A 25,432-nucleotide genomic window follows, 5' to 3' on the forward strand; every position below is an offset into this window, starting at 1 on the left:
ACCAATCAAAATGTCTCTCAATACCACATATTTTAACTGAATCAAAGCAAACTGTCAGAGCATCTGTTTTTGGTATTTTGTTTATTACAACATTGGCCAATCTGCCTTGAAACCTCTGAGACCAATCTAACTAAGGTTTGCTAAAATGATCACGTAGTAAATTATAAGGTTGTAGAGTTTCCCTATCACAATCAGCAATACAGCATGTTCAAACCAATACCACTGCAAGCAAAGGTCAAACACCACAAATGTAGAATACTCTTCAGAAATTAGATCATTGCTTAATACGTTTAGTGTGAGTAAATGCAGTGCATGTTTTGCAAATACAGAACCTGAATGGACTGCGGTGTAATGAGAAGAGCTAGTATTCTGGCGGATCGGCTGAGACGCTCAGGTTCCGCTCCAGCACGAAGAAACACAGTGTGCCCATGAAGCCCAAGATGACCATGACGAGGAGCTGCCAGCTCAGCAGCAGGTAGCCACTGTAGAAAAATGCCACTGCTGCAAAAACAGACTGACAGGCAGAGAGGCAAACAGATTTCAACATTTCTGCTCACACTACATAATATTAAAATGTGTTTATATACTAGTTGTTAGAAAACCGAGAAAATCAAATTTGCTACTGAATTAGGAAATGAGCTACAAACTAACAGTTGTGTTATTTGCACAACCATGCACTCTCACACTTTATGTACATTACTGATCTGTCATATACTCTGTATTCCTATTTAATACTTGTACTGTCTATATTCTCTCACATTGTCTGTATTGTCTCGTATCGTCTGTTTTGTCTTGTCTTGTATAGTCCAAGCTGTATGTATAGTGGCCAATAAACCTGTCATGAAGGAAGCATAGTGAGCATTCTGCTCACCTCATGGTCATGCTTGATTAATAGATCTGATGCAAAAGTTCAGGCAAAAGGAGATCCCCTAAAGTCCCCCAAAAAGGCTGAATGTGCCCAACTTTGATCATAGTTAATGGTCCCTATATTCAAGCCTGCAGGTGAGCCAGGAAGTCTGTCTCAACCTGAAATTGGTGACTTGGAGCCATCTTGTGGATTCACCAGTTCCAAAATAAAGTTTGGAGGTCAACTGCAGTGTGAGTCAGGTGTCAAACATGTGATCGACTAGACATACATGGATTAGACCAGCTTTGGAAACATGGAATGCCACTTTTCAGGCATGAATGATATAGTCCGCCTTTGGGCTCTGGTACAAATTTCATGATCAGTGTAGTCTTTTCTTCTCCAAATTTCCCACAGATTGGTTTCATGTGGGTTTCATTGGTTTCAATGCTTTGATATAAATTTAAAAAAGCATTTTACAAGCCATTAGACTTAGAGGCTTTATTGTCATTATAGTGATACAATGGAATTAGTTTGGTAGCATTTAGAGACCAGCAGCAATAAGAAAATGTAAGAATAAAAGAAAATGTAAGAATAAACAAAAGATAATTGCACTAGATATAATAATATGACTATGTACAATAAAATATATGTGCAGTGGGGCAAACAGTGGATTGCAAACAGGTTTATCAGAATTGATAACAGATTGCTCCCAAGTATATCTGATAAGAAATTGTGAAGGATGCTTTATGGTGATTGACGTGATATAACCATGCCTCCTGATTGGCTCCTGCATCATTAAACAGGCTTATACACTATATGGCCAAGAGAAAAACTTTATAATAGTAAAGTTATAAGATTAGGGGAAGCTGTACTGTTTTCTTCAGACAACTACTTGCTAATAAACTTCCATAACAAAGTGTAAGTTTACGTTCACTTTACCAGGTGTTGTTCTCCAAAAGATGAGGAATAATTTTGTGAGCAGAAGAAAATCCTATCTGAGATTAAACTACTGCATAATTAGCATTTGTATATTTTTTTGCAATAGTTATCATTCTAGTATGTACAATATTTTCTTGATTTCCTCCTGAGGTCTGCATTAATTAGGATTTTACCTGAATAAACTTGAAGATAGCGAAGGCTGAAATGCTTTGTTCAGTGTAAACACAACCCAGAATGCTGTAAAGCTGAGTGTTGTAACAGCTGTCCCCAAGCCCAAGCAGGAAACTGCACAGCATTGCAATGGGCACACTAAGAAAAAGCAGAATATATTCGTAATGCAGAAACCATTTAGTAAAGAGCCGAGTCTATCTTTACTGTACCTTGGAGTCAGATAAGGGTTATGCTGCAGACTGGTTTCAAAAGCCATTGGAGCATCATTTGGGATGTTAAGAAAGATTAGGAAGAAGGCCACAAAATGCACCACCATTCCAAGGAAGACAACTGATGTGCGTCTGAAGTGGTTGTTCTTCAACACAAGGCCAAACAGCCCTCCACCTGAAAGCAACCAACCAAGAAACATTCAGTCCAGCTAGGTCCATGGTCCAGTTGGATATTATTTTTCCTGTTCATAATATTAAAGGAATAACTGTAGCTTACAACAACTAGTATAACTGAGAACAACTTTCTACACTACAACCTTGCAGTGCAATTATTATGACAGTCATTTGAACACAACATTTCTGCTTTTATTTTCCTGTAGTTTATTTATTCTAAAAAATAAATAATGCATTTATTTTCAAATGTTTTGTGCATGCTATTAAATGTCTTTTATTTGCTCTATTGTCATTTGCACATGTTTTTTTTTTAACCTTCATTTTCAGGTTTAGTGCTGGACAGGTGTTGTTCTGTTTGTTATTTACTTGTGTGATATGACTATTAAATTATTATGATTATTCAAGAGAATACATTAGCAGTTAAAAGCTATTACATTTTTTAAGCTATTACAATTACAATCATAAATTCTGCCCACCTTAGTAATAAAAAATGTGCTATTGCAAGTTGATTGTGAACAATATTTATGATCAATTAATGAATATTTGTGTAACATTATTCATTAATATGTTTCACATATTAATGAAACAGCTTTGAGATATTGCCCATGTGACTTTGAAGATTGCAGATAGTGTTGGGCTGAAGCGATTCCTCGACTAACTCGAGTAATTCAATTACAAATGAATTGCCTCAATGTTCTGTTTAGTCCATTTAACTACACACAGAGCATTGTGTTTCCCCACGGACCATTATTACTGACGCACCACCCGCTAAACTCACGCTCTGGACAGGTAAACACAGAAGATGCTGCAGAATTAAAAATGGAGGAACAGGAAGAAGATTCAGGCCAAAGAAAACTACAGAAAGTTTCCAAAGTTAAAGATAAATTAAAATTAAAACAAAGAAAACACCATAAAATGCATTTACCTTTTTTAGAGTAATTTGAAATTGTTTTTATAAATTTTTTTGTTTTTATATATTTTGATTTTGATGTAATATGACAAGTAAATGCACTAAATAGGTTTAATTTCCACAGATATTCTTGCATGCAATTTCAACAATAAAAACGTGACTTTTTCTAAAAAGAAATCAAATGACATGTTCCTTTTAAGAGACCCGGCTTATTTTCTCTAGTATATTTAGCATTGCGCTTTAATAAAGAAAAAGTACTTCTTTGTAACATGCCAACAGATGGCAGAACAAGGCTGCACGCACAGTCACAGGGGTCACCAATCTTTGTAACTGAGTGCGCCAAAAGAAAATGTCCTATGTACATCAGGGAGCTGTGCAACTGGTGCTATTCTGACTATGTGCGTTACCACATCCTTGATTTCATCATGGACAGCAAGTTAAAACAAAGCGCAAAAAAACACTAAATTCTGCGTGAAACTGGAAAATCTGCCACAGAGACATTTGACATGATTTGGCAAATTTATGACGACGCTGCAACGAGTCGTTTGAGATGTTTTCTGTGGCAAAATTACCCCAAGAGCACAGCAAAGATTCATCCATGAGGTCACAAAAAACCCACAACAACATCCAAACAACTGCAGGCCTCACTTGCCTCAGTTAAGGTCAGTGTTCATGACTCCAACATTAAAAAGAGACTGGGCAAAAATGGTCTGCATGGCAATGTTCCAAGATGAAAACTGCAGCTGAGCAAAAAGAACATAAAGGCTCGTCTTAGTTTTGCCAGAAAACATCTTGATGATCCCCAAGACTTTTGGGAAGATACTCTGTGGACTGACGAGACAAAAGTTTTACTTTTTGGAAGGTGTGTGTCCCATTACGTCAGGCGTAAAAGTAACACCGCATTTCAGAAAAAGAACATCATACCAACAGTAAAATATGGTGGTAGTGTGATGGTCTGGGGCTGTTTTGCTGCTTCAGGACCAGGAAAACTTGCTGTGATAAATGGAACCATGAATTCTGCTGTTTACCATCTGTTCGAGCTGAAGCAAACTTGGGTTCTGCAGCAGGACAATGATTCAAAACAGACCAGCAAGTCCACCTCTGAATAGCTGAAGAAAAACAAAATGAAGACTTTGGAGTGGCCTAGTCAAAGTCCTGACCAAAATTTTATTGAGATGCTGTAGCATGACCTTAAAAAGGCGGTTCATGCTTGAAAACCCTCCAATGTGGCTGAATTACAACAATTCTGCATAGATGAGTGGATCAAAATTCCTCCACAGCGCTGTAACAGACTCAGTGCAAGTTATCACAAACACTTGATTGCAGTTGTTGCTGCTAAGGGTGGCCCAACCAGTTATTAGCTTTAGGGGCAAACACATATATAGATGGATAGAGAGAGAGAGAGAGAGAGAGAGAGAGAGAGAGAGAGAGAGAGAGCGAGAGAGAGAGAGAGAGAGAGAGAGAGAGAGAGAGAGAGAGAGAGAGAGATTGATTCAAAATTAGTGTTTTGAAAAGTGTGTTTTAAAATATATATATTATTCAGAAATGTACTGTAACATAGTCTATAGTCTTATTTTGAAAATAATACATCTATAATTTATAAAGCAAGCAGAAAGAAAAATGAATTTATTCTGTACATGTAGCATCCAGCTTTTATTTTCCTGTTAAATCCACAGAAATGAAGACAGGGTGGTTCGTGCCAAGTTTGCGTCCTTAGAGCTGAAGTATGACATCATATGCAAGATTCTGATCAACACACATGGTTTAACATGGCCTGTGCAGGACTTATACTAGCTCAGAGCATTTTCGTCCTTTTGTTCTGTGTTGGTTTTTGTAAAGATAAAGGGACCAATATTATACATTATTGAACTAAGGATAATACTAAAATTGAAAAATATTTGGACATGGCACTGTGGACAATGCTTTATACCCTATATTCTATATAGAATTAAATATTCGTAATATACAGTGAGAAAAATAAGTATTTGAACACCCTGCTATTTTGAAAGTTCTCCCACTTAGAAATCATGGAGGGGTCTAAAATTGTCATCGTAGGTGCATGTTCACTGTGAGAGACATAATCTAAAAAAAAAAAAAAAAAAACAGAAATCACAATATATGATTTTTTGACTATTTATTTGTATGATACAGCTGCAAATAAGTATTTGAACACCTGAGAAAGTCAATGTTAATATTTGGTACAGGAGCCTTTGTTTGCAATTACAGAGGTCAAACGTTTCCTGTAGTTTTTCACCAGGTTTGCACACACTGCAGGAGGGATTTTGGCCCACTCCTCCACACAGATCTTCTATAGATCAGTCAGGTTTCTGGCCTGTCGCTGAGAAACACGGAGTTTGAGCTCCCTCCAAAGATTCTCTATTGGGTTTAGGTCTGGAGACTGGCTAGGCCACGCCAGAACCTTGATATGCTTCTTACAAAGCCACTCCTTGGTTATCCTGGCTGTGTGCTTCGGGTCATTGTCATGTTGGAAGACCCAGCCTCGACCCATCTTCAATGCTCTAACTGAGGGAAGGAGGTTGTTCCCCAAAATCTCGCAATACATGGCCCCGGTCATCCTCTCCTTACACAGTGCAGTCACCCTGTCCCATGTGCAGAAAAACACCCCCAAAGCACAGTAGGGATGGTGTTTTTGGGATGGTACTCATCATTCTTCTTCCTCCGAACACATTTAGTGGAATTATGACCCAAAAGTTCTATTTTGGTCTCATCTGACCACATGACTTTCTCCCATGTCTCCTCTGGATCATCCAAATGGTCATTGGCAAACTTAAGACGTGCCTGGACATGTGCTGGTTTAAGCAGGGGAACCTTCCATGCCATGCATGATTTCAAACCATGACGTCTTAGTGTATTACCAACAGTAACCTTGGAAACGGTGGTCCCAGCTCTTTTCAGGTCATTGACCAGCTCCTCCCGTGTAGTTCTGGGCTGATTTCTCACCTTCCTTAGGATCATTGAGATCTTGCATGGAGCCCCAGTCCGAGGGAGATTGACAGTCATGTTTAGCTTCTTCTATTTTCTAATGATTGCTCCAACAGTGGGGGAGTGGTGGCTCCAGCGGTTAAGGCGCTGGGTTACCGATCGGAAGGTCGGGGGTTCAAGCCCCGGTATCGCCAAGCTGCCACTCTTGGGCCCTTGAGCAAGGCCCTTAACCCTCTATGCTCCAGGGGACCCTTACGAGAAAAATAAATCAAGGACCGTGACGTCGGAGCGACGTGGGGCCGCCTTCCCGTGGGCTCACCACCTGCAGGAGGGACCGTAAGGGACGGTGCTGAGAGGATTGGGCAGCAGTCGTAGGCGGGGGCCTTGACAGCCCGATCCCTGGACACGGAGAAGTGTCTGGGGAATCTGCTTAGACTGCTTCCCCCGTGACCCGAATTACGGATAAGCGGGAGAAGATGAAATGAAATGAAATGCTCCAACAGTGGACCTTTTTTCACCAAGCTGCTTGGCAATTTCCCCGTAGCCATTTCCAGGCTTGTGGAGGTGTACAATTTTGTCTCTAGTGTCTTTGGACAGCTCTTTGGTCTTGGCCATGTTAGTAGTTGGATTCTTACTGATTATATGGGGTGGACAGGTGTCTTTATGCAGCTAACGACCTCAAACAGGTGCATCTAATTTGGGATAATAAATGTAGTGGAGGTGGACATTTTAAAGGCAGACTAACAGGTCTTTGAGGGTCAGAATTCTAGCTGATAGACAGGTGTTCAAATGCTTATTTGCAGCTGTATCATACAAATAAATAGTTATAAAAATCATATATTGTGATTTCTAGATTTTTTTTTTAGATTATGTCTCTCACAGTGGACATGCACCTACGATGAAAATTTCAGACCCCTCCATGATTTCTAAGTGGGAGAACTTGCAAAATAGCAGGGTGTTCAAATACTTATTTTCCTCACTGTATATATATATATATATATATATATATATATATATATATATATATATATATATATATATATATCTCCTAGTTAAAACTTATATTTCTCAATATTATCTATAAGAACATTGTGAATATCTATTAATAATCTGGGTAGTATTGTATATACAATGCACATAGTAGCATGCACGCACACACACACACACACACACACACACACACACACACACACGCACACACACACACACACACGCACATATATACTGTGTATATATACTACATATTTTTCTATCATAAACAAAGTCTCTCAGTGTTCAGATTTGACTGAACTCCCTAGAAAACCCCTTTATCTGATTTTAGATTTTAATTATAAAAGAGCTTGAAATGTTCTGAATGCAAGAATCCCCAAGATCCTCTACAGGTGTACTGAAAACAGCTCGGTGCTTTACAGCCAATAAATTGTATGGGTTGCCAAACGATGCATTAAAAAGCTTGTTAATGATTAATCTCCTTTAATCATTGAATGAATGTCTGCTTACCAACGATCTCTCCGATTCCCACCAAAATGCCTGAAATGCCGATCAGGGCTTTGGAGTCGTCGCCAAAATCCCTTGTAGCTCCAATGCAAGTCCCGTACACACCACTGTAAAAAGAAAGCTCCAGACCTGAAAGGAGTAAACACTGCTCACAGGAATTATATTAATCCACATATGATGAGTAAAAGGAATAATGTAACATAATACAGTATGTTATAATTATATCCAACTTACCAGTGTAAGCCATGGAGAAGCTTAACAGTAATATACTTTTCGTGCCAAAAAGGTGCAAAATTTTCTCTGTAAAAAATAGAACAGAAATAAATGGTCAAAACTTGCAGAAATATTATAAACCATTTGCTTTGTCACTGGAAAATTGTATTATAAGTTCTTGTTGTGACTTTTTGTTTGATAGTTTAAAGAACTCCATTTTTGGAATGGGATTTTGTACAAGTATTTGTGAATTCGAGAGAATTTCATGATGAGAAGGAAAACTCTGCAGACCAGCACCACACAGAATGCTTTATTTCACATTTTAACAGCTGCATGCTTTCTAAGTCACTGTCCAATTCAATCCATGCGTAGTCAAGTCCCTCAAAAACAATCCGTTCCTAGAGAACACAATCCTGTTTGTTTTTTCAATTTCATTGGTTACCACGGAACGCAAGTCTTGCGGGTTGTAATACAGTATATTGCACAATTAAAATAACAAGCGCAAGGCAAGATTTCACTTACTGAAATCTGCTTTGACCTCCTCTATGGAAGAGCTGGCTCGCTGATTAAATCTGTAACATGAGCAAGTATTAAAATATTTACACAGTCACACCTAAGGAATTGCTATGTTTAATCTTAACCTTATAAATAATCATTATAGGGTTTAATGTACATTAGTTGGGACGACAGCAAGGACTGGCCTTCTTCTTCAGAGAGAACATCCTCCTCTTCCTCATCTTGACTTGACTTTCTCAGGAGGAGGAAACTTAGTGTTCCAAGTGCAGAGACGACCAACAGAGCAATAAACATCGTTCTTCTATCTTTGTCTAAGAGGGGCCAGAGTGAAATTAAATTAAAAACTTCTTAAAAAAACGTCTGAAATTAAGTTTATTATTCAAGGACATTTGTCAGTTTCATGTTCCTCATAATAAACGTTGACTCCTGATACAATAGACCTGATTTGTTGATATTCGTAGATGGAATATATTATATATATATATATATATATATATATATATATATATATATATATATATATATATATATATATATATATATAATATATCAACAAATCAGGTCTATTGTATCAGGAGTCAATATATATATATATATATATATAAACTGATCAATTACATGCTATAAAACATCACAGGGTGAACTTATCTTGTAAATTATACAATGTAAAGAATGAGCCCTACAGACAGCTGACAGCTCAGTGGGTAGATGTTAGACTTCGGATCAGAAGGTCATGAGTTTAAATCCCAACACCACCAATCTGCTACTGCTGACCTTTGAGCAAGACCTTCAGCCTCAACTGCTCAGGGGTATAAATGGGATATAAATGTATGCTCTGGATGAGGGCATCTGCCATGTCTACAGTATTCATAAAAGTCTTTTTCTAATTTAGCACTGCAACATTCATATTAAAAACATAAGACGTAATACAAAAATGTAAGGGAATGCATAAATAAGAAATAAGGTGGTTTATTTTATTTAATCTACCAATACTGCAATAATCTTTTTCTCACAGGAGCAACTAGAGAAATCTTGCCTGTAATAAGAACTCAAATTCAAGAGTTTTCAGACCTCATGGGTGCTGTTTAAATTGCCAACCCTGTGTTTTTCTTGTCTTTACAAACAATGCTGTGAATACATTTTCGAAATGAATAATGATTTTCAAGATTATTATGCGTTATGAGACATTTTAAGTTACCTGATATGTCTGTTTTTCCTTTCCAGTCTATGTAAACATAAAGATTGCCAAACAACATACTGAAAAGGAAAAAAAAAAAAAAAAAAAAAAGAAGAAGGAATGTTACTGAAAAGGAATCAAATTTGAACAATGAAATTATGTAGCAGTAAGACATTTGCAGTGAACAATTCACAGGGTAGCCAACATTCCTATGTTTTAAGTAAATTGTTCATTTTGCACATTCCTTCTTAGGGTAGATTAAATTTTAAGCAGCTGGTTTCAATTACCTGCATTGCAACAAAGCCCAAAACATTGCTGTGTTTCTGTTAATGGTGGATGCATCCGAATTCCGTACAAGGAAACGCCCTTGAGCCGTCCAAAGCACTGTGGTTTAAAATAAAACGGGGGTTACGTAATTTTTTGAAAACTAAGGGCCCTCACAAAACATTATAAATCATGCAACTTATTTGTGACTGTACAGGATTAGCCTTTAATACCTTATTAGATACTACAAATCCAAACCTGGCAACATGGCTCTATTGCTGTATATATTACCATAGACGATCTATAACAAAGGTCACGTGATGTTCTCTGCACATTATTTTAATAAAACGTCTGAAAACAAGTGAATACTTACAAGCTGCTCCCATCCCAATCAGCACAGAGGTCAAATAAAAGGACCAGGTTAATGGAGTTATAAATACAGCGATGTAACCACTAATAGACAGAAAACAATTGGGTATTAAAATACATATCCATTAAATATTCACTAAAGGAACTGGACTTGTGTAATTTGTGTTACACACCTGTAAAGAATGCCAGTCAAGAACATGGTAAACCGTGGTCCGATTACTGCTACCACACAGGGAGCGAATAAATTAGCAAACGAAAATACTCCATATATTATGCCGAGGCTGAAAAAGGAATATATGATCATCTCAACATGAGATAAATGTACCGTGTATACTTGAGACCTAGATAATATTTTTATATCTTACCTGTGATACCCACTTCCACTAAAAGTAGCATTATCCAGACTTTTTACCACAGTTTGCTGAAGAGAAATAAGGTGAATTAATTATGCAATCAAATCTTTGTGATGGTAAATAAGCGTCGAACTTCAAAGATATAAGTGAAGAGTGTGTTAAACTCCTTAAAACATCCGTCTCATAACATCTGTCTCATCGATCAAATAAAAGCATCACCTGTATGAAATACTCGATAAGGCTAAAGTTATCTGGACACCTGACCATAACAACCATACAAGCACACACATTCAATCCCTATATATCAAGTTTTTTGTCATCAAGGCCCTTTTCCTTCCTTCCGCTTGGTTTCCTTAGTTGCCGGCTCCAAGAACGACTTCTGTTTTAGAATGTAGGATGCTGTGCTCATAGGAACCTTCTATCGATAGATCTGTGCCATAACACAAGCCTGTCTCTGAGCTCTGCAGCTGATTCCTTTGACATCATGACCTTTTGGGGTTTTTGGGGTGCTCTAGACCTTAAATAGACAGGTTTGTGCTTTTCCAAAATGTCCAATTAATTGACTTTGCCACACTGAGAGTAAAAGATCAGATTTCAGAGAAATGGGATGCACCTGAGCTAAATGTTAAACAGACATGAATGCTGATATCTAGGGCTGTAACGATTCCTTAAGTAACTTGTCATTCTATTACAAAAATTCATTTAGTCCATTTAACTACACATGGAGCACTGCGTTTCTCACAGACCATTATTACAGACGTACCACTCTCTAAACTCTGAAGCGCTCTGGACAGGGAACACAAAAGACCCTGTAGAATGAAAAATGTAGGGATGGGGAGAAACAGCGGGGGGTGAGAAGAAGATTCATATGGAGGCCTGTTTCCGAAACATTTAATAGAAGGTTTGCCTAATTCCGAGTTTTTTAGCCAATCAGGTATCGTCACCCACCATTGTAGTGCCAGAAAGCTTTACACGTTGAAAATGAAATAGGCTACAATCAATAGAGTTGCATGGTATCAAACTTAGCCTCCGATCAGCTCTGGAGAAGACGGAACAAGAAAGATGAAGCAAAGGAGCCTCGTTCATACACCAACAGCTCCAAACTTCAGGCTGACACCATGGGGGATGCACCAGAAATGTTGGATGTTAACGAGAAATAAAGTTGGAATTAGGCAAACTTTTTTAATGTGGTGGAAACGAGCTTTCATATGATTTAGGCCAAAGAAAACGACAGAAAGTTTCCAAAGTTTGGGATCAGTTCAAACTAAAACAAAGAAAACACCAAAAAATTTTTTTAAGAGTAATTTATATTTACATTTTTATGTAATATGGCAATGAAACTAAATTTAAAAAATGCACTAAATGAGTTTAGTTTTCACAGATATTCTTGTAATAAAATGTAAGCAATAATAATTATAATTTTTTTTTTTTAAAGGAAACAAATTACTTGTTCATTTAAAAACCCGTCTTATTTTCTTTTGTATATTTGGTATTGCTCTTTAATAAAGGAAGAGTACTCTTTATCCGATGACTCGAAATAATTGGTAGAATACTCTATTTCTAAAATAATCAATAGCAACAGCTCTACTTATATCAATACAGTAGTTTATGTTGGGTTTTTTCTATTTTTGCTTTGTCTTTATACCAAATTGAGTGTAGACTGGTATGAAAATGTTTTTATACATAATTTAACAAAGAAAGGGTGTGAATACTTTCAGTATGAACTGTACCATGTCTGAGAGATGTACACACCACTTTGCCAAGTCCATGGAGAAAAATCAGCAGACACATTTTGGAATAACAACATGACCTTAGAGACGGCAGTGTAAATTGAGATACATTTCAGAAAATTTGACTAAACATCCCCTTTGTCTGAAAACTGGCAGTTTCTTAAGAGACTTGCTGCAATAATAGTAGATATTTTGTAAGTTGTTAAGGACTATTTAAAGAAATTTTTGCTTGCACTTTCTCCACAGTTACAGACAGGGCCCTGTCTTCAAGGTTGTTGCACCAAATCTTTACATTTTATATCCAATACTAAACACAACAGGCATCACTGCTACAAATGTCTGTTTTTAAATTATGCAAAGACTAAAAGATTTTACAGGAGTTCAGAAGGGGTGAGTTCAGAGAGACTCCAGTCCCATTGCCCCGAACTATCAGTAAACCACCTGCGGCAGCAGTGCCCAAGCCAGTGCCCTATATAAGAGCTCGAATCAGAGGAAAGAGCAGACACATAAGATGGTGCAGCCAAAACCAGGCCCAGTAGCAAAGATAAACTCACTTCTGTCCTGCATGGAGCTGAGCAACCCCCAAAAGCAGTTACAAAAGCAGATGCTGACGCCCTCGCATCAGTCCGAGCCAGCACAGGGATCTGAACAGATCAGACTTCTGTGCCCATACTGCGAAAATACCAAACATTACTTAAGCCAGTGCACCACTTTCCAGGCATTTAGTACAGATCAGATGGTCAAGTGGATCAGGGACAGCAGGCGTTGTTGGAAATGTGGACGATTACACTTAGCTAAAAATTGTACTCTAAAAAAGCCCTGTCGTCTGTGCAGTGAAAAACAATTTCAAATCCTTCATAAGGGTAATGGCTGATCTCAAACAGAGAGTATCTCTCTAGTGAGTTCTATGAGCAGAACCCTGTATCTGGACAGGTCTTAGGGTTCCAGGCGTGTTCTGCTGAGGGTCCCTTTGTATTGCAGCACAGTAGTCCTGAACACTTATGCAGTGCTCGATGGTGGATCAGAAAGGACCATGCTTCTCCCAGCTGCAGTTCAGGAACTAGGGCTACAAGGACAAAAAGAAGATTTAACATTAAGAACTATTCGACAAGATGTCAAGAAACTCAATGGGGCAACAGTTTCCTTTAGAGTACGCTCTATATCGCAGCCCCAATGGAGTTACTGGATCCAGAATGCATTTACCTCTGATCACATTTGGCTGAGCACTCTTATCCCATTGCAACACTCCAGCAGAGATACCAACACCTCAAAGGTATTCCTTTACAGCCCATTGTCTCAAGGTGTGATGTGTACACATTGAGCTCCTCACAGATATAGACACTGATTCCTTCCTCATGGCTTTGAGGAGATTTATAGCACGCCGGGGCACCCCCTTAAAACTGTTATCCGACCAGGGCACTAACTTTCAGGGTGGAGAGAGAGAGTTAAGAGATGCCTTAATGAATTGCAGCCAGGAACTTCAACGACACCTTGCCAAACAAAATATTGAATTTCTGTTCAACCTGCCTGATGCCCTTCACTTTGGTGGCAGCTGGGAAAAGGAGATCCGATCTCTTAAAAATGCCCTCCATACAGTAGTAGGTGCACAAACAGTAACAGAAGAAGTTCTTCAAACAGTACTTATCGAAATAGAGGGAATTAGCAAACCTCTAGGTTATGTCTCCTATAATGTAGCAGACTTAGACCCAATTACCCCAAATCTCTCGCTTATGGGGCAGCCAGACAGCTCTTTACCTTAAGTGTTATACTCCACCGATGAATCCATAGGACAAAGTAGATAGAGACAAAGTCAAGTTCTCACTGATTATTTTTGGTCAAGCTTTGTTAGACACTGCTTACCTAATCTCCAGCTATGACACAAATGGCATGCAGAGACTAAAACCCTTGCAGTTGGGTTTGTTGTTATGATGGTCGATCCCCAGCTACCAAGAGCCTTTTGGTTGATTTGGAGCATGATAAGGACATAAGGTCTGCAGAGGTCAACGTCAAGGGTAGATTATACACACAGCCAGTTACCCTTCTCATTAATTTACCAGAGATAGCTGATGAGGATGACACCAAGATCAAACCGACAGACTTTTAACTTGGAATAAGCGACAAACATGCCATGCATATTTGGTGGCCTGCAGTGTAGGAAAGGTTCAGTTGTAATTCCATGCTTCACCACAAGAGGCAGATATACAGTTTACCACTCATGATAAGTCAACACTGACATCACAGTGCACCGTTCTCCATCAAGAGCCTAAAAGGCCAGAACACTCAGCAGCAGTCGTCATTTTTCATTAGGCATTTGGCATCACGCAACGTCCCGAACAGCCGCTGGCAACTGACAGCAAGAATCTAAACCCAGTAAGGTTTGAGTGTTCTGAATCCTGTACAGTGTTTATACTGACACGCTGTCGCGAGTACAATCTTCTGATCAGCGCACACCAAGGAAACCTTTCTAACATTTGGTCCTTCGAGCTGGGTAGGAAACCTTTCTAACATTGGTCCTTCAAGCCGTATAGGAAACCGTCCTAAAATTGGTCCTACGACTCGATAATTATAGAGGTTTTCTTAATATCACTTATTTTTCTCATGATGTTGAAAGGCATGATTACACATACATGTGCATCCTGTACAAGCGAATTCGTTTTTTACTGGCACAAAAGGAAATGATAATGCTAAACAATTTCCAAATTAGATTTCATAACTCAAGAAAGTGACTCAGAAATCTCCATCTATGCCATTAAGAGCATTATAATGGTCCTAAAGTGGGCAGTTTCATGAAGCACTTGTGACAGCTATGTGGTTATGACACTGTATATAAGACATAAATACTGCAGAATCTCCATAACACCAAAAATGACAATGTGCCCCTGACCACAATAACGTAAGCAAGCATACCACTGCTACGTGAAAACAACACTTTTGTTATCCTGAGGTCACACAAAAATCTTTAATTAAGTTGTTATCCTAAGAAAACAAGACAGACAAAAATAAAACCCTTTACCTTTCTGTAGACTTTGGTAGATCCTAGTAGTGATGCCATTTTGAGAGGTTAAACATAAACTGTCTTGTTCTCACACCATTCATGATGTGTTGCATCAGTCAACATACCATTCATTCACAGCATAAAATATTTTCTTATCAGAATGAGCTTAAATCTGATCTAAAAATGAAGCAGGGTGTTAAATGTTTTTACACCGCATTGGGAATTTTAAGAAAAATGCCTTGTACACATACACAATGAATATTTTTCCTTTTGGGAAATTCAGACTTAATAAAATAATCTATCAAACCTTTCTAGAGTTAGGGATTAGCTTTTATAACTCTATAACCATTATAAAAGTGGTGTAAACTCCTGTATCTAAAGTTATATGACATGATATACGGCCAGTGCTAGATACATTATAATACTAGACTGCAAACATGAGATGCGCCTGACTCGGATTTGCTAAACAATTAACAAATATACACTCAGAAAGCAAACGTTATATATACATATATATGTGTGTATGTATATGTATACATGTACGTGTGTGTGTGTGTGTGTGTGTGTGTGTATATATATATATATATATATATATATATATATATATATATATATATATATATGCTTTTTTCAACAAAGTCAAACAAAACAAAAACATAGAGAATGCATGCTTTTAAAGAAAAGTTTCTACTTACTTCTATATTTCCACAGGTTGTAAAGGCTGTAAAAACAAGTAAAAAAGCTATTCCCAGAATCACCACATTATAAGTCCTGATGTCAGCCATCTCTCTTTTTTTTCTCTTGGTTTGTGCAAAGAGTGTGAGCACAATCTGAACAATCTCAGCAAAAATCAAGATCCATTTCAGGAAAAAGTGAAGTCTAACTAGTGTTACACGTTTATAAAATGGGGTTTTTAGTTGAACACACGCAAACATACACAAACACTCCTGTGTATGTCAGACTGCGGGAATTTCAGCTCTAACTAGCATGTGATCACTTATTGCCCTCAACACAGGCTCTTTTGGAACTGATCCAAATAACTGTGTCTATAATCTACACAAATAAATAATATGATCAATTTCTATATAAAATAGTAACTTAAACTAACATATTGGCTGTGACAAAGTAATCTATACATATATAAACTATAAAATCAGATTTTACATAAAATAGTAACTTGAACTAACTGTTACAGGCTGTGACACTGTAATCTACACATATATAAACTGTAAAATCAGATTTGACATAAAATAGAAACTAAAACTAGCTGTTATTGTCTGTGACACTGTAATCTACACATATATAAACTGTAAAATCAGATTTTCAGATAAAATCATAAAATTAGACATGATATTTTAAAACAAATAGGAACAGTTTTTAATATGTTCATCTTCTGTTTTCTGCGTATCATCTCTGATCTAAACTTTTGCATGGTTTGAGAAGTCACACTTCACCTAGCCATGGCAGCTCTGAACTCTTTTACCTAGTAAAAAATATAACCGTGCATTCTCAAGTGCAGCTTTTATGATTATCCCAGTCTTAGGATTTAGTTGCTGGATAAAAAAATAATTATAAAGTTTAAAAGAAAAAGAAATATCTAAAAAGTTTACAGCTAAAAGGACAGAAAATAAATAAATAATAAAATACGCCAATCGATTGTCCAGATTTTCAGAATCGCCAAAAGAGAAAAAACAAATGCTCTACGGAAGCCGAGCCGGCTCAATCCGTGACAGCGCGTTCTTTCCCAGCAGGCATTCCTCATATTGTACACAATCATCATGGCGGCGCAGGATGGTAGGTTCCTTCAGAGAAAACCAGAAAACCCGCTTTAAATTCTATTCGCGACAGAGCTTTTAGGCGTCTTCCGAGTATTTGCTTGTATTCCGTAATGCGATACAGAAGGGTCAGGATCGCGTTCCGTGCATGTGCTTTGCTCAGCTAGCTAACACGCCTGCTCGAAAACTTGAGCCCTAGCGAGCTGTTGGCGAACTTAAGAAGAACAGCTCTATTAGCTGTGCTCCGTGTGCCAGAGCATATGGGGATTTATTTCCAAACCAAAAATAAAAATAAATAATTTAAAATACTAAAAAAAAGCAATTAAGAGAAAAGGAAGCATTGGTGAGTGATGAGTGCCGGGTTAGCATATAGATCAAGGCTACGAAGCTAACCAAGTTACCATGGAGACTTTTCTAGATGGTTCAGCATTAGCTTGCCAACGTCAGCTAGCTAGCTAACAAGCTAACCATTTAGCATCATCATTGTCATCATGTTTGTGGATCGTAATGTAAATAGAGATAAAGTCACTTCTTTAATGAAAACATCTCACATCCATATTTGAGTCTGTTCAGTTGGTTTACTGTCTTGACAGGACATGCTATTTCACAGATCATCATGACCCAAGTGTTTGTATTGCCAACAATCCTGATCAATCATTACATTAATGAAGGGTCAACCGCCCCATTTATCCAAGGGCACCTCCAAGCAAGTTTAAAAATGAAAGCTTTTCTAACATTTCTACACATTCAGCCTATTACAGAAAGCTTTATTTACTAATCATGTGTCTGAAAGTCTGTTTCAGTGTCCCTAATACGTCCGTCTGTCCTCATTCGTGCAGGAAGCGAGGGAATGGAAATGGAAACCGAAGTCAGCCTGAAAGCATCCGAAGTGTCATCTGACGAGGGCAGTAAAGGAGATGCAGCAGGGCTCGAAGGAGCAGGGCTCGAAGGAGCAGGGCTCGAACAAGCCGTCCTCGCCGACGGGGAAAACTCTTCGCCGTCTGAGGTCTCCGCGGTCAGCAACGGAGATGACAGCGATGAGGGGAAGGAGATGGTGGAAGTGAAAATTATTTGGAACAAGAACAAATACGATCTTAAAATACCTTTAGATGGAACCGGGGCAAAGCTGAAAGAGAGAATTCACACACTCACTGGTAAGAAATGTTTTTAGGTAATGGTGTGGATAGGGGAGTAGCACCTCGTTAGTGACGCACGTTTAAAAAAGTGACATGGCAGGATTTTGGAAATTATATCATAAATATGTGATGTCACTACTTGTAAAAAATTGTTTTTCTCTTTCATCGAGAGCATTATAAGCTATCCAGCTGCCATAAATGTCTGCGCTTTGCAATGGTGACAGACTGCGCAATTTGTCTTGTGACGGGCATAGTAAATGTTAGTTACACGACATGGCCAAAGGTATGTGGACACCCGCTCACGCCCGCATATGGTGTTTCCCCAAATTGCTGTCACAATTTATACACACAATTGTATTGAATTTCTTCATATGCTCTGTAGACTTTCAGTTTCCCTACACTAGCACTAAGCAGCCCAAACCTGTTCTGGCATGATGGTTCTCCTGAACGCAGAGAGTTTTATTCACACACTGAGGTAAAAAAATTTAAATGGAGGAACCACAGTGTCCTGACCTCAACCCTAAGTAACACCTTTGGGATGAATTGGAACACTGGCTGATGAACCAGACCTTCTCACTTAACATCAGTATCTAATCTCACTAATGCTCCTGTACCTGAAATCCTCACAGTCCAGTTCCAAAATGTGGTGGAAAACGTATAAAAGAAAAGGGATTAAAAAAAAAAAAATCTTGAATAAGAGCTTTAACAAGAATGCATAGATGCGAGGGTTGGGTGTCCACATACCTTTGGTCGTATAGTGTCCTCTACATTTACAAGTGGTATTAAGGCCTGATTTGGCATTTATACACACCTTCAATATTTTTTGTACTACAGTAGCTTTAAATGCTTTCCATTTTCACATCTACACTACATTCCCTGTAATAAGGAATCAAAAAAAGCTTTGCTAATAATTATTATAATGTCAATATATTTTTATTGAGCTATTCAGACCCTTTGCTATGATGCTTGTTATAATTTATCTCAAGGTCGGAGTGGTAGAACTCGGAACACTTCAGAATCTCTCCGAAATGGTCGCGTACACAAACTTTTGGCCATATCGTGCCAAATGTATGTGGTGGAAAGGAATTTTTTCAGGTTAATTCTGTGGCTGTTTTATTTCATTTATTTTGCATAGGTCTTCCACCCGCTATGCAGAAGGTGATGTACAAGGGACTGCTACCCGAGGACAAAACGCTTCGCGAAATAAAAGTTACAAACGGTGCGAAAATAATGGTGGTTGGGTCAACAATAAACGACGTGCTGGCTGTAAATACACCGAAGGAAGTAATTCAACAAGAAGTCAAAGCTGAGGAAAACAAAAAAGAGCCGCTGTGCAGACAAAAGGTGGGAGTCCTTATTTACGAAATGCAAGTATATTCGTTTGATTCTTCTCTACACTCCATTCAGCAGTGCTTTAGCTGTGTGAATAAAGGGATGGATACACATGAAATGTTTGCTGTGGTTGCTTTTTTAACGCTATCGCCCTAATCAATCATTTCCTGTTGTAGCAACATAGAAAAGTGTTGGACAAAGGAAAACCGGAGGATGTTATGCCAACATTAAAAGGAGTAAAGGTAATAAATGTTAAATTGTTTAATTTCTTTATGCTGTGTGTTTGATATGATTATACAGATTTATGCCACTCTCAAGTGTTAATGTCTTAAACATTACATTTGTTTATGAATCTTATAATGTGAATAGACGGTTAAAAAACCTCACACGACTCCAATCTTCATTCATTTCTTCACTGATCTGTACAGGAGCGTTTACCAACAGTGCCTTTATCTGGAATGTACAACAAATCTGGAGGAAAAGTACGGCTCACTTTTAAACTGGAACAGGATCAGCTCTGGATCGGAACAAAGGGTGACAACTTCTTTCTCATCTGTATTATTATTAACGATCGTTGGTTTTGAATTTGGTAACCTTTATGATTTTTATTTTTTTTTTGTATGTATTTTTGTAGAAAGGACAGAAAAAATCCCAATGGGATCCATCAAAAATGTTGTGACTGAGCCAATAGAAGGTCATGAAGACTACCATATGATGGTATGTTTTTTCTATCAGTCCCATTCTCTATTTTGAATTTCTGCATTAATGTCCGGTTTAATCACATTTTTAGAATTGAACACTTGCACACGTGTTCATTCATGAAGTGCCCCAATCAGTGCACTAAATCATGCAGCTGCAGGCCAAGAGCTTCAGTTAGGGTTAAAATTAAACATTAGAATGGGGAAATGTGTGATCTTTGTGACTTCAGGAACTGCTGGTCAGAGATTTTCAGACACAACAGTCTAGTTTATACAGAATGGGGAAAAAACGTAATGAGGGAAGGATATAAAAGTCATACAGGTGAAAAAATTTTTTCTCCTCTTTCTCTCTTCGGCTGAAAGAAAAAAAAAATGGTAACTATAGCTGTCAATGTCTCTTTTGACTAACAGCCCTATAGCATGATGCTTCCACCACCATGCTTCAACATGGACATGGTAAAATAGCTTCATCTAGCCACCCTCCCTCACATACAAGTAGGGACGAGTACCAGATGCCTTTTATCTATTTTGGATAGACATCTTGTTCTTGGTTATACCACTGGGGTGTGCCGTGTTCTTCTTCAGTTGTTGATTGCTCCGCTGATGCATCTAAAGTTTTGGAAAAAATTTTGACGCCCTCTCCTGATTGATACCTTTAAACTTTAAGATTATGCACATGCATTATGAGCTCTTTGTGGATTATGGTTTCTGCAGTGGGATGAAATCCAAGATGATCCTGCAGAAACATCTGATCTTTAAGCAGTATAGTTTCAATAGCTGATGTTTTGAAAATAAGTTTCAATTGATTCATTAAATTGGTTCATTGCGAGCGCAGACACGTGAACCGTGAGAAAACCATGCGCACACTTATGCGACCAGATTATTGTAACCTCTGTTCTATTTTTTTACACTAAAACATAGTGCTCTTTCATGTAAAGGTGGAAAAATATCTGCCATGCTTTATCCTAGGGGTTTCTTTTATTTTCATACAAAACCTGCTGCTGTTTGTAGAGCAACGTCATGGCTGCATCAGAAACCTGCGCTCTGGTGCACTCTGCAGCACCTGCAGCAAAACACTTGAAAGCAGCTGCTTGGGTGTTTATTGTCTTCTGAACAAAGTCGTTTCCTTTGTGGGTTTACATTATAATTTTTTTTTTTTTTTTTTTGCTCTTGTTTTTTATTGAAAAGTAAAGCATTATCAGTAACACTGGAGTTTAAATGGCAGCTTTCATCCCAAAAATAAGAACCCTGAACTTGCCTCATACACCTTCATTATCTGTTCATATGCTCGAATATAAAATCAAATGTATTCTGGGCATATGAAAATATTTAAAACAGTTTAGCAACATGAAAATCTTTATTTAGTTTTTTTGGCATGGCTCAGTTACTCCGATAAATCCAACATTATTTTATATGGTATGCTATTTGTTGCTATTTGTTATGTTTATATATTTGAAGATGAGACGGCACCAGGATGCATTATGGGAAGAAGGCAGGTCTGTGGAGGCAGTGTGATGCTTTGGGCAATGTTCTGTTTGGAATCCTTGTGTCATATGCATGAAGATACTTTGAGTCCCTAATAGTAGTGGCCTTTTTCATTAGGATAAATGTCAGATCTCCCTGTCAGACTGTAAAAAATCTGTTCCAACATTTTGAATGACACAAATGGATTGGTTTTAGTTATTATTTCAGGATTTAGCCAAAGAGTTTTGAAAAGAAATGATTAACAGCAAGTTAAATTCAAGACTATATTTATGTGTAAGACATTGACAATATGAAATCAAATTTTATTTCTTAATATAGCCACTATAATTATTTGATGTTTTTGTTCACTGTCCCAGGCATTTCAGCTGGGTCCGACGGAAGCCTCTCAATACTGGGTTTACTGGGTGCCTGCACAGTACGTCGATGCAATCAAAGACACAGTCCTTGGAAAGTGGCAGTATTTTTAACGTGCCTCCTGTATCGACACTGAAGAATCGGGATTTAGAGCAAAACAACAACCATAACTGGACGCTGTTTAATGAAAAGAACTTTTGATTATTTTTTTTCCCCAACCATGTAAAAACTGAAGGAATTCCGGCGGACAATTTTTTCCCCTGGGTTTTAAGTGCACTAAATGGCATAATCCCCTCCCTTTTTTTTTTTTTTTTTTTTTCTCTCTTCTCTCTCGTCCCTAAATCATCGCTCCTATTTTATAGACAACCCCAAGGATAAGCAAAGAATTGTACAGAACTTACAAATACATGTTAAAAAAAATAAAATATTATTTAAGGAAAATGATTGATGGATCAGGGAGATTTTTCTCTTGTACAGTTTGTTCCATCATTACAGTTCATTCAAACCAAAGTTCATAACTCATTGTGCTGAGGGGTTTATTTTGGTATTGTTGGTTATTTGTTTTAAAAACAAATGCTTTGCCCACACATAATTCAGGTTGGTTTAAATAAATTGGGATAATATAAATCGCCCTAAGCAACTTCAAGCACAGTGAATACTTTAAAGGGGTTGATGATGTATGGTACATGTACTGGAGGTAAATGAAAAAATGGAAACACCACAGAAAGCATATTTATTCTTGTATTTAATTTCATGCTCAGAAATATAAATTTAATACGTATCCATATAATAATCCTTATACAATGCTTCTCGTATGAAAGGCTTCCACATTAAAGATAAAATGATGCGAGTATGATTTTAATTAACAGCATAATTCAGTGTTCACATTGCAAATGCATGGATAGTACTGAAGCTACTTAATATTAACTATAACTGTATAAGAATACAGAGAATAAGTAGAAAACCATTGACCTATGTACGTGGACACTTCTGTTGAAAACCTCCTCTCACATAAGTGATGTTTAACATCGCAGTCTGCATTACAATCATCCAAACCTTTGACTGTTACATCATGGGAGGACTTTTTTACATTTTATTTACATGTGTAACCAAGCTGAATTTGAATTCTACACATGATATTTATACAGTCTTCAAAAAGTGCATTTATTTAAATAAAAATGTGGCTCCTTGTTAAATAAATACACACCGATTTCGCCCGAGGTGTTTCCATTGTTTTGTGAGCGTCCTGTATCCTACCGCCTATGCTGTGTCCCACTCTCGAAGCCACGATGTTAACATTTGTCCCCTTGCTTCTGTGCTTTCATGACAACCTGTGCATCCTGTGCTGCCTGGCTAGCAACCTCATATAGGATGTATTGAAGACCCCATCGTTCGACACAATTTAATGCCGTATTTTCTCATCCGGTACATCGATTCTGGTTCTTTGATTGCTTTATACATTCGGGTCACACTTGTGCAATGTCAATTATGGTGCTAACCAGTAATAAGCATTGTCTTTTATGATTTAAGTAATAAGCAGCTAAACAAAGATTATCCTCATGACAGTATTTTATTGATAACGGGAATGTACCTCAGACAGAAAGGGACCGTTTCTGTTCTAACACCACCACTGTAGGCAATTTGACCAATCGGGTGGATGAAATGCAGCCTGACTATGACTGATTATGTAAATAAAGAACACGAGATAATACAATCTTGTCTCCTGCCATCCGAAATGTATGCATATGAAAATATGGGTTTGAACAATAGCAACATAAAAAAATCATACAGGTTTTGGGGTTTATTTTCACCCATTATTATAACGTTACGAATCCTTTGATGACTGATGAATGGCTGTGCATAATCAGTACAGGAGTATAATCTGAGCCAGGCAATAAAAGCCTTTTTTTATTTTATTTTTTTATTTTACATACAGCTGTAGTAGTTTTCTTTTGAACAGTCATCATCTATCCTTGTATGCATAATAAACAAAACTTCCATGAATGCTCAAATGAATGTCAAGTCCAAGAAGTTAAACTTCAACCCGATTTTGAAGAAAATTCAGAAACCGGATTATTTAAAAAGGTAAAAACAGAGAGTGTGCATATCCATTTGTATGCATTCAGAGATCCTCCAGTAGTAGTGATGTATAACTCATATATACTACCATTATACACCAATCAATTCATTAGGACTGCAGTTTGATTAAACATCCCTGAACATTACACCTCAGTAATGATGGAACTATATTGAATGGAGATTCGGTTCCACCCAGATGAGGACATGTTCCAATTTGAGTCTGTTTTTTTCTCAAGTTTTCTTCTTTATACCGTCTCAGGGAGTGTTCCATGGCCACTATCACCACTAGCTCACTCATTGTGAATAAACTTAGAGGCACTAATATATCAATTCATATTTTATAACCTCTTTATCTCTGTAAAGCTGCATTAGGACAATGTCCATTGTTAAAAGCGCTATACAAATAAAAAGTGAATTGAAGATAAGTGAGTGAATAAGACATTGGACACAGGATTTGGAAGGTTGAGTGTAAATCCCAGCACCACCAGGCTGCCACTGCTTGGTCATTGACGAGGGCCCTAAACATTCAACTGCTCAATTGTGTAATAAAAAAGAGATAATTGTTAGTCACTCTGGATAATGGCGTTTACAAAATGTTGGGAAAGTAAACGAAGATGTGGTAGTTTGTGGACACTTTGCCATCACAAATACATGTCGTTCCCTCGAACAAAGCTGAAAGCAAGCACCTGTTGAAGGTCTGTTGTCTAATAACATTTCTATTTATTAGAACTAAGAGGCACAAACACAAGCTTAAGTTTATAGGATTAATTTACTTGTCGAGCATAATGCTAATTAGATTTACATTTCCCCAGAACACATGCACTTCGCTACGATTTGCTTGTTAGGGACAAATATTTCAGTTAGAATCCTATTATTTCTTTTACAATTTTATAATAAAAAAAAAATTGGATATTACGAAAAGTGTCAAATATAATACTACTATACAAATAAAACAGGGATGAAAATGTGCCTGCATGTCGAAATATTTAGTTGTAGTACAGTCCTGAGTTTCTTCCCTCTCAAATCTTGTGCCTTATCTTAATTAATTAATTTATTTTAAATTGTAGGGATGTTCTCTGTGATGCTAATGTGAGAATAGATTAAGAAAATGTTTTTTTATGGGGGGATGGGGGTGACCGTCAGCAACGAAGACTACTCCAGTGACTCTTATTTTGATTTAAGGTTCCATTTTGAGCTGTTATTTTGAAATGAAAGTTAAAACAAGGAAGTGGTTTTTTTTTAAGCGCGCAGGGATTGGACAGCTGT

At 37.6% G+C, this 25,432-nt stretch overlaps 2 protein-coding genes across 3 annotated transcripts; one reads left to right on the plus strand and one right to left on the minus strand.

Annotated features, from left to right (window-relative positions):
• Positions 1–76: 76 nt before the first annotated feature.
• Positions 77–16,971, minus strand: LOC310716892 (UNC93-like protein MFSD11). Its single transcript, XM_083524517.1, has 13 exons — positions 16,003–16,971; positions 10,595–10,650; positions 10,403–10,510; positions 10,234–10,313; positions 9,884–9,980; positions 9,618–9,676; positions 8,577–8,730; positions 8,426–8,475; positions 7,925–7,990; positions 7,694–7,819; positions 2,167–2,341; positions 1,960–2,095; positions 77–514 (listed from the first exon to the last, which is right to left on the minus strand). Exons 1-13 carry the CDS (start codon positions 16,240–16,242, stop codon positions 362–364), a joined length of 1,500 nt encoding a protein of 499 aa, XP_083380643.1. The 5' UTR covers positions 16,243–16,971; the 3' UTR covers positions 77–361.
• An 18-nt stretch (positions 16,972–16,989) lies between these two features.
• Positions 16,990–23,801, plus strand: ubfd1 (ubiquitin family domain containing 1). Of its 2 annotated transcripts, none has more exons than XM_083524600.1 (7): positions 16,990–17,101; positions 17,922–18,236; positions 19,354–19,562; positions 19,727–19,792; positions 19,979–20,084; positions 20,185–20,267; positions 22,090–23,801. In XM_083524600.1, exons 1-7 carry the CDS (start codon positions 17,086–17,088, stop codon positions 22,198–22,200), a joined length of 906 nt encoding a protein of 301 aa, XP_083380726.1. In that variant the 5' UTR covers positions 16,990–17,085; the 3' UTR covers positions 22,201–23,801. The 2 variants fall into 2 exon arrangements, with proteins under 2 accessions (XP_083380726.1, XP_083380727.1); XM_083524601.1 differs by having other exon boundaries at positions 17,073–17,425.
• Positions 23,802–25,432: the final 1,631 nt, after the last annotated feature.

This window comes from Silurus aristotelis (genome assembly GCF_946808225.1).
Source record: "Silurus aristotelis genome assembly, chromosome: 21".
Taxonomy (NCBI): domain Eukaryota; kingdom Metazoa; phylum Chordata; class Actinopteri; order Siluriformes; family Siluridae; genus Silurus; species Silurus aristotelis.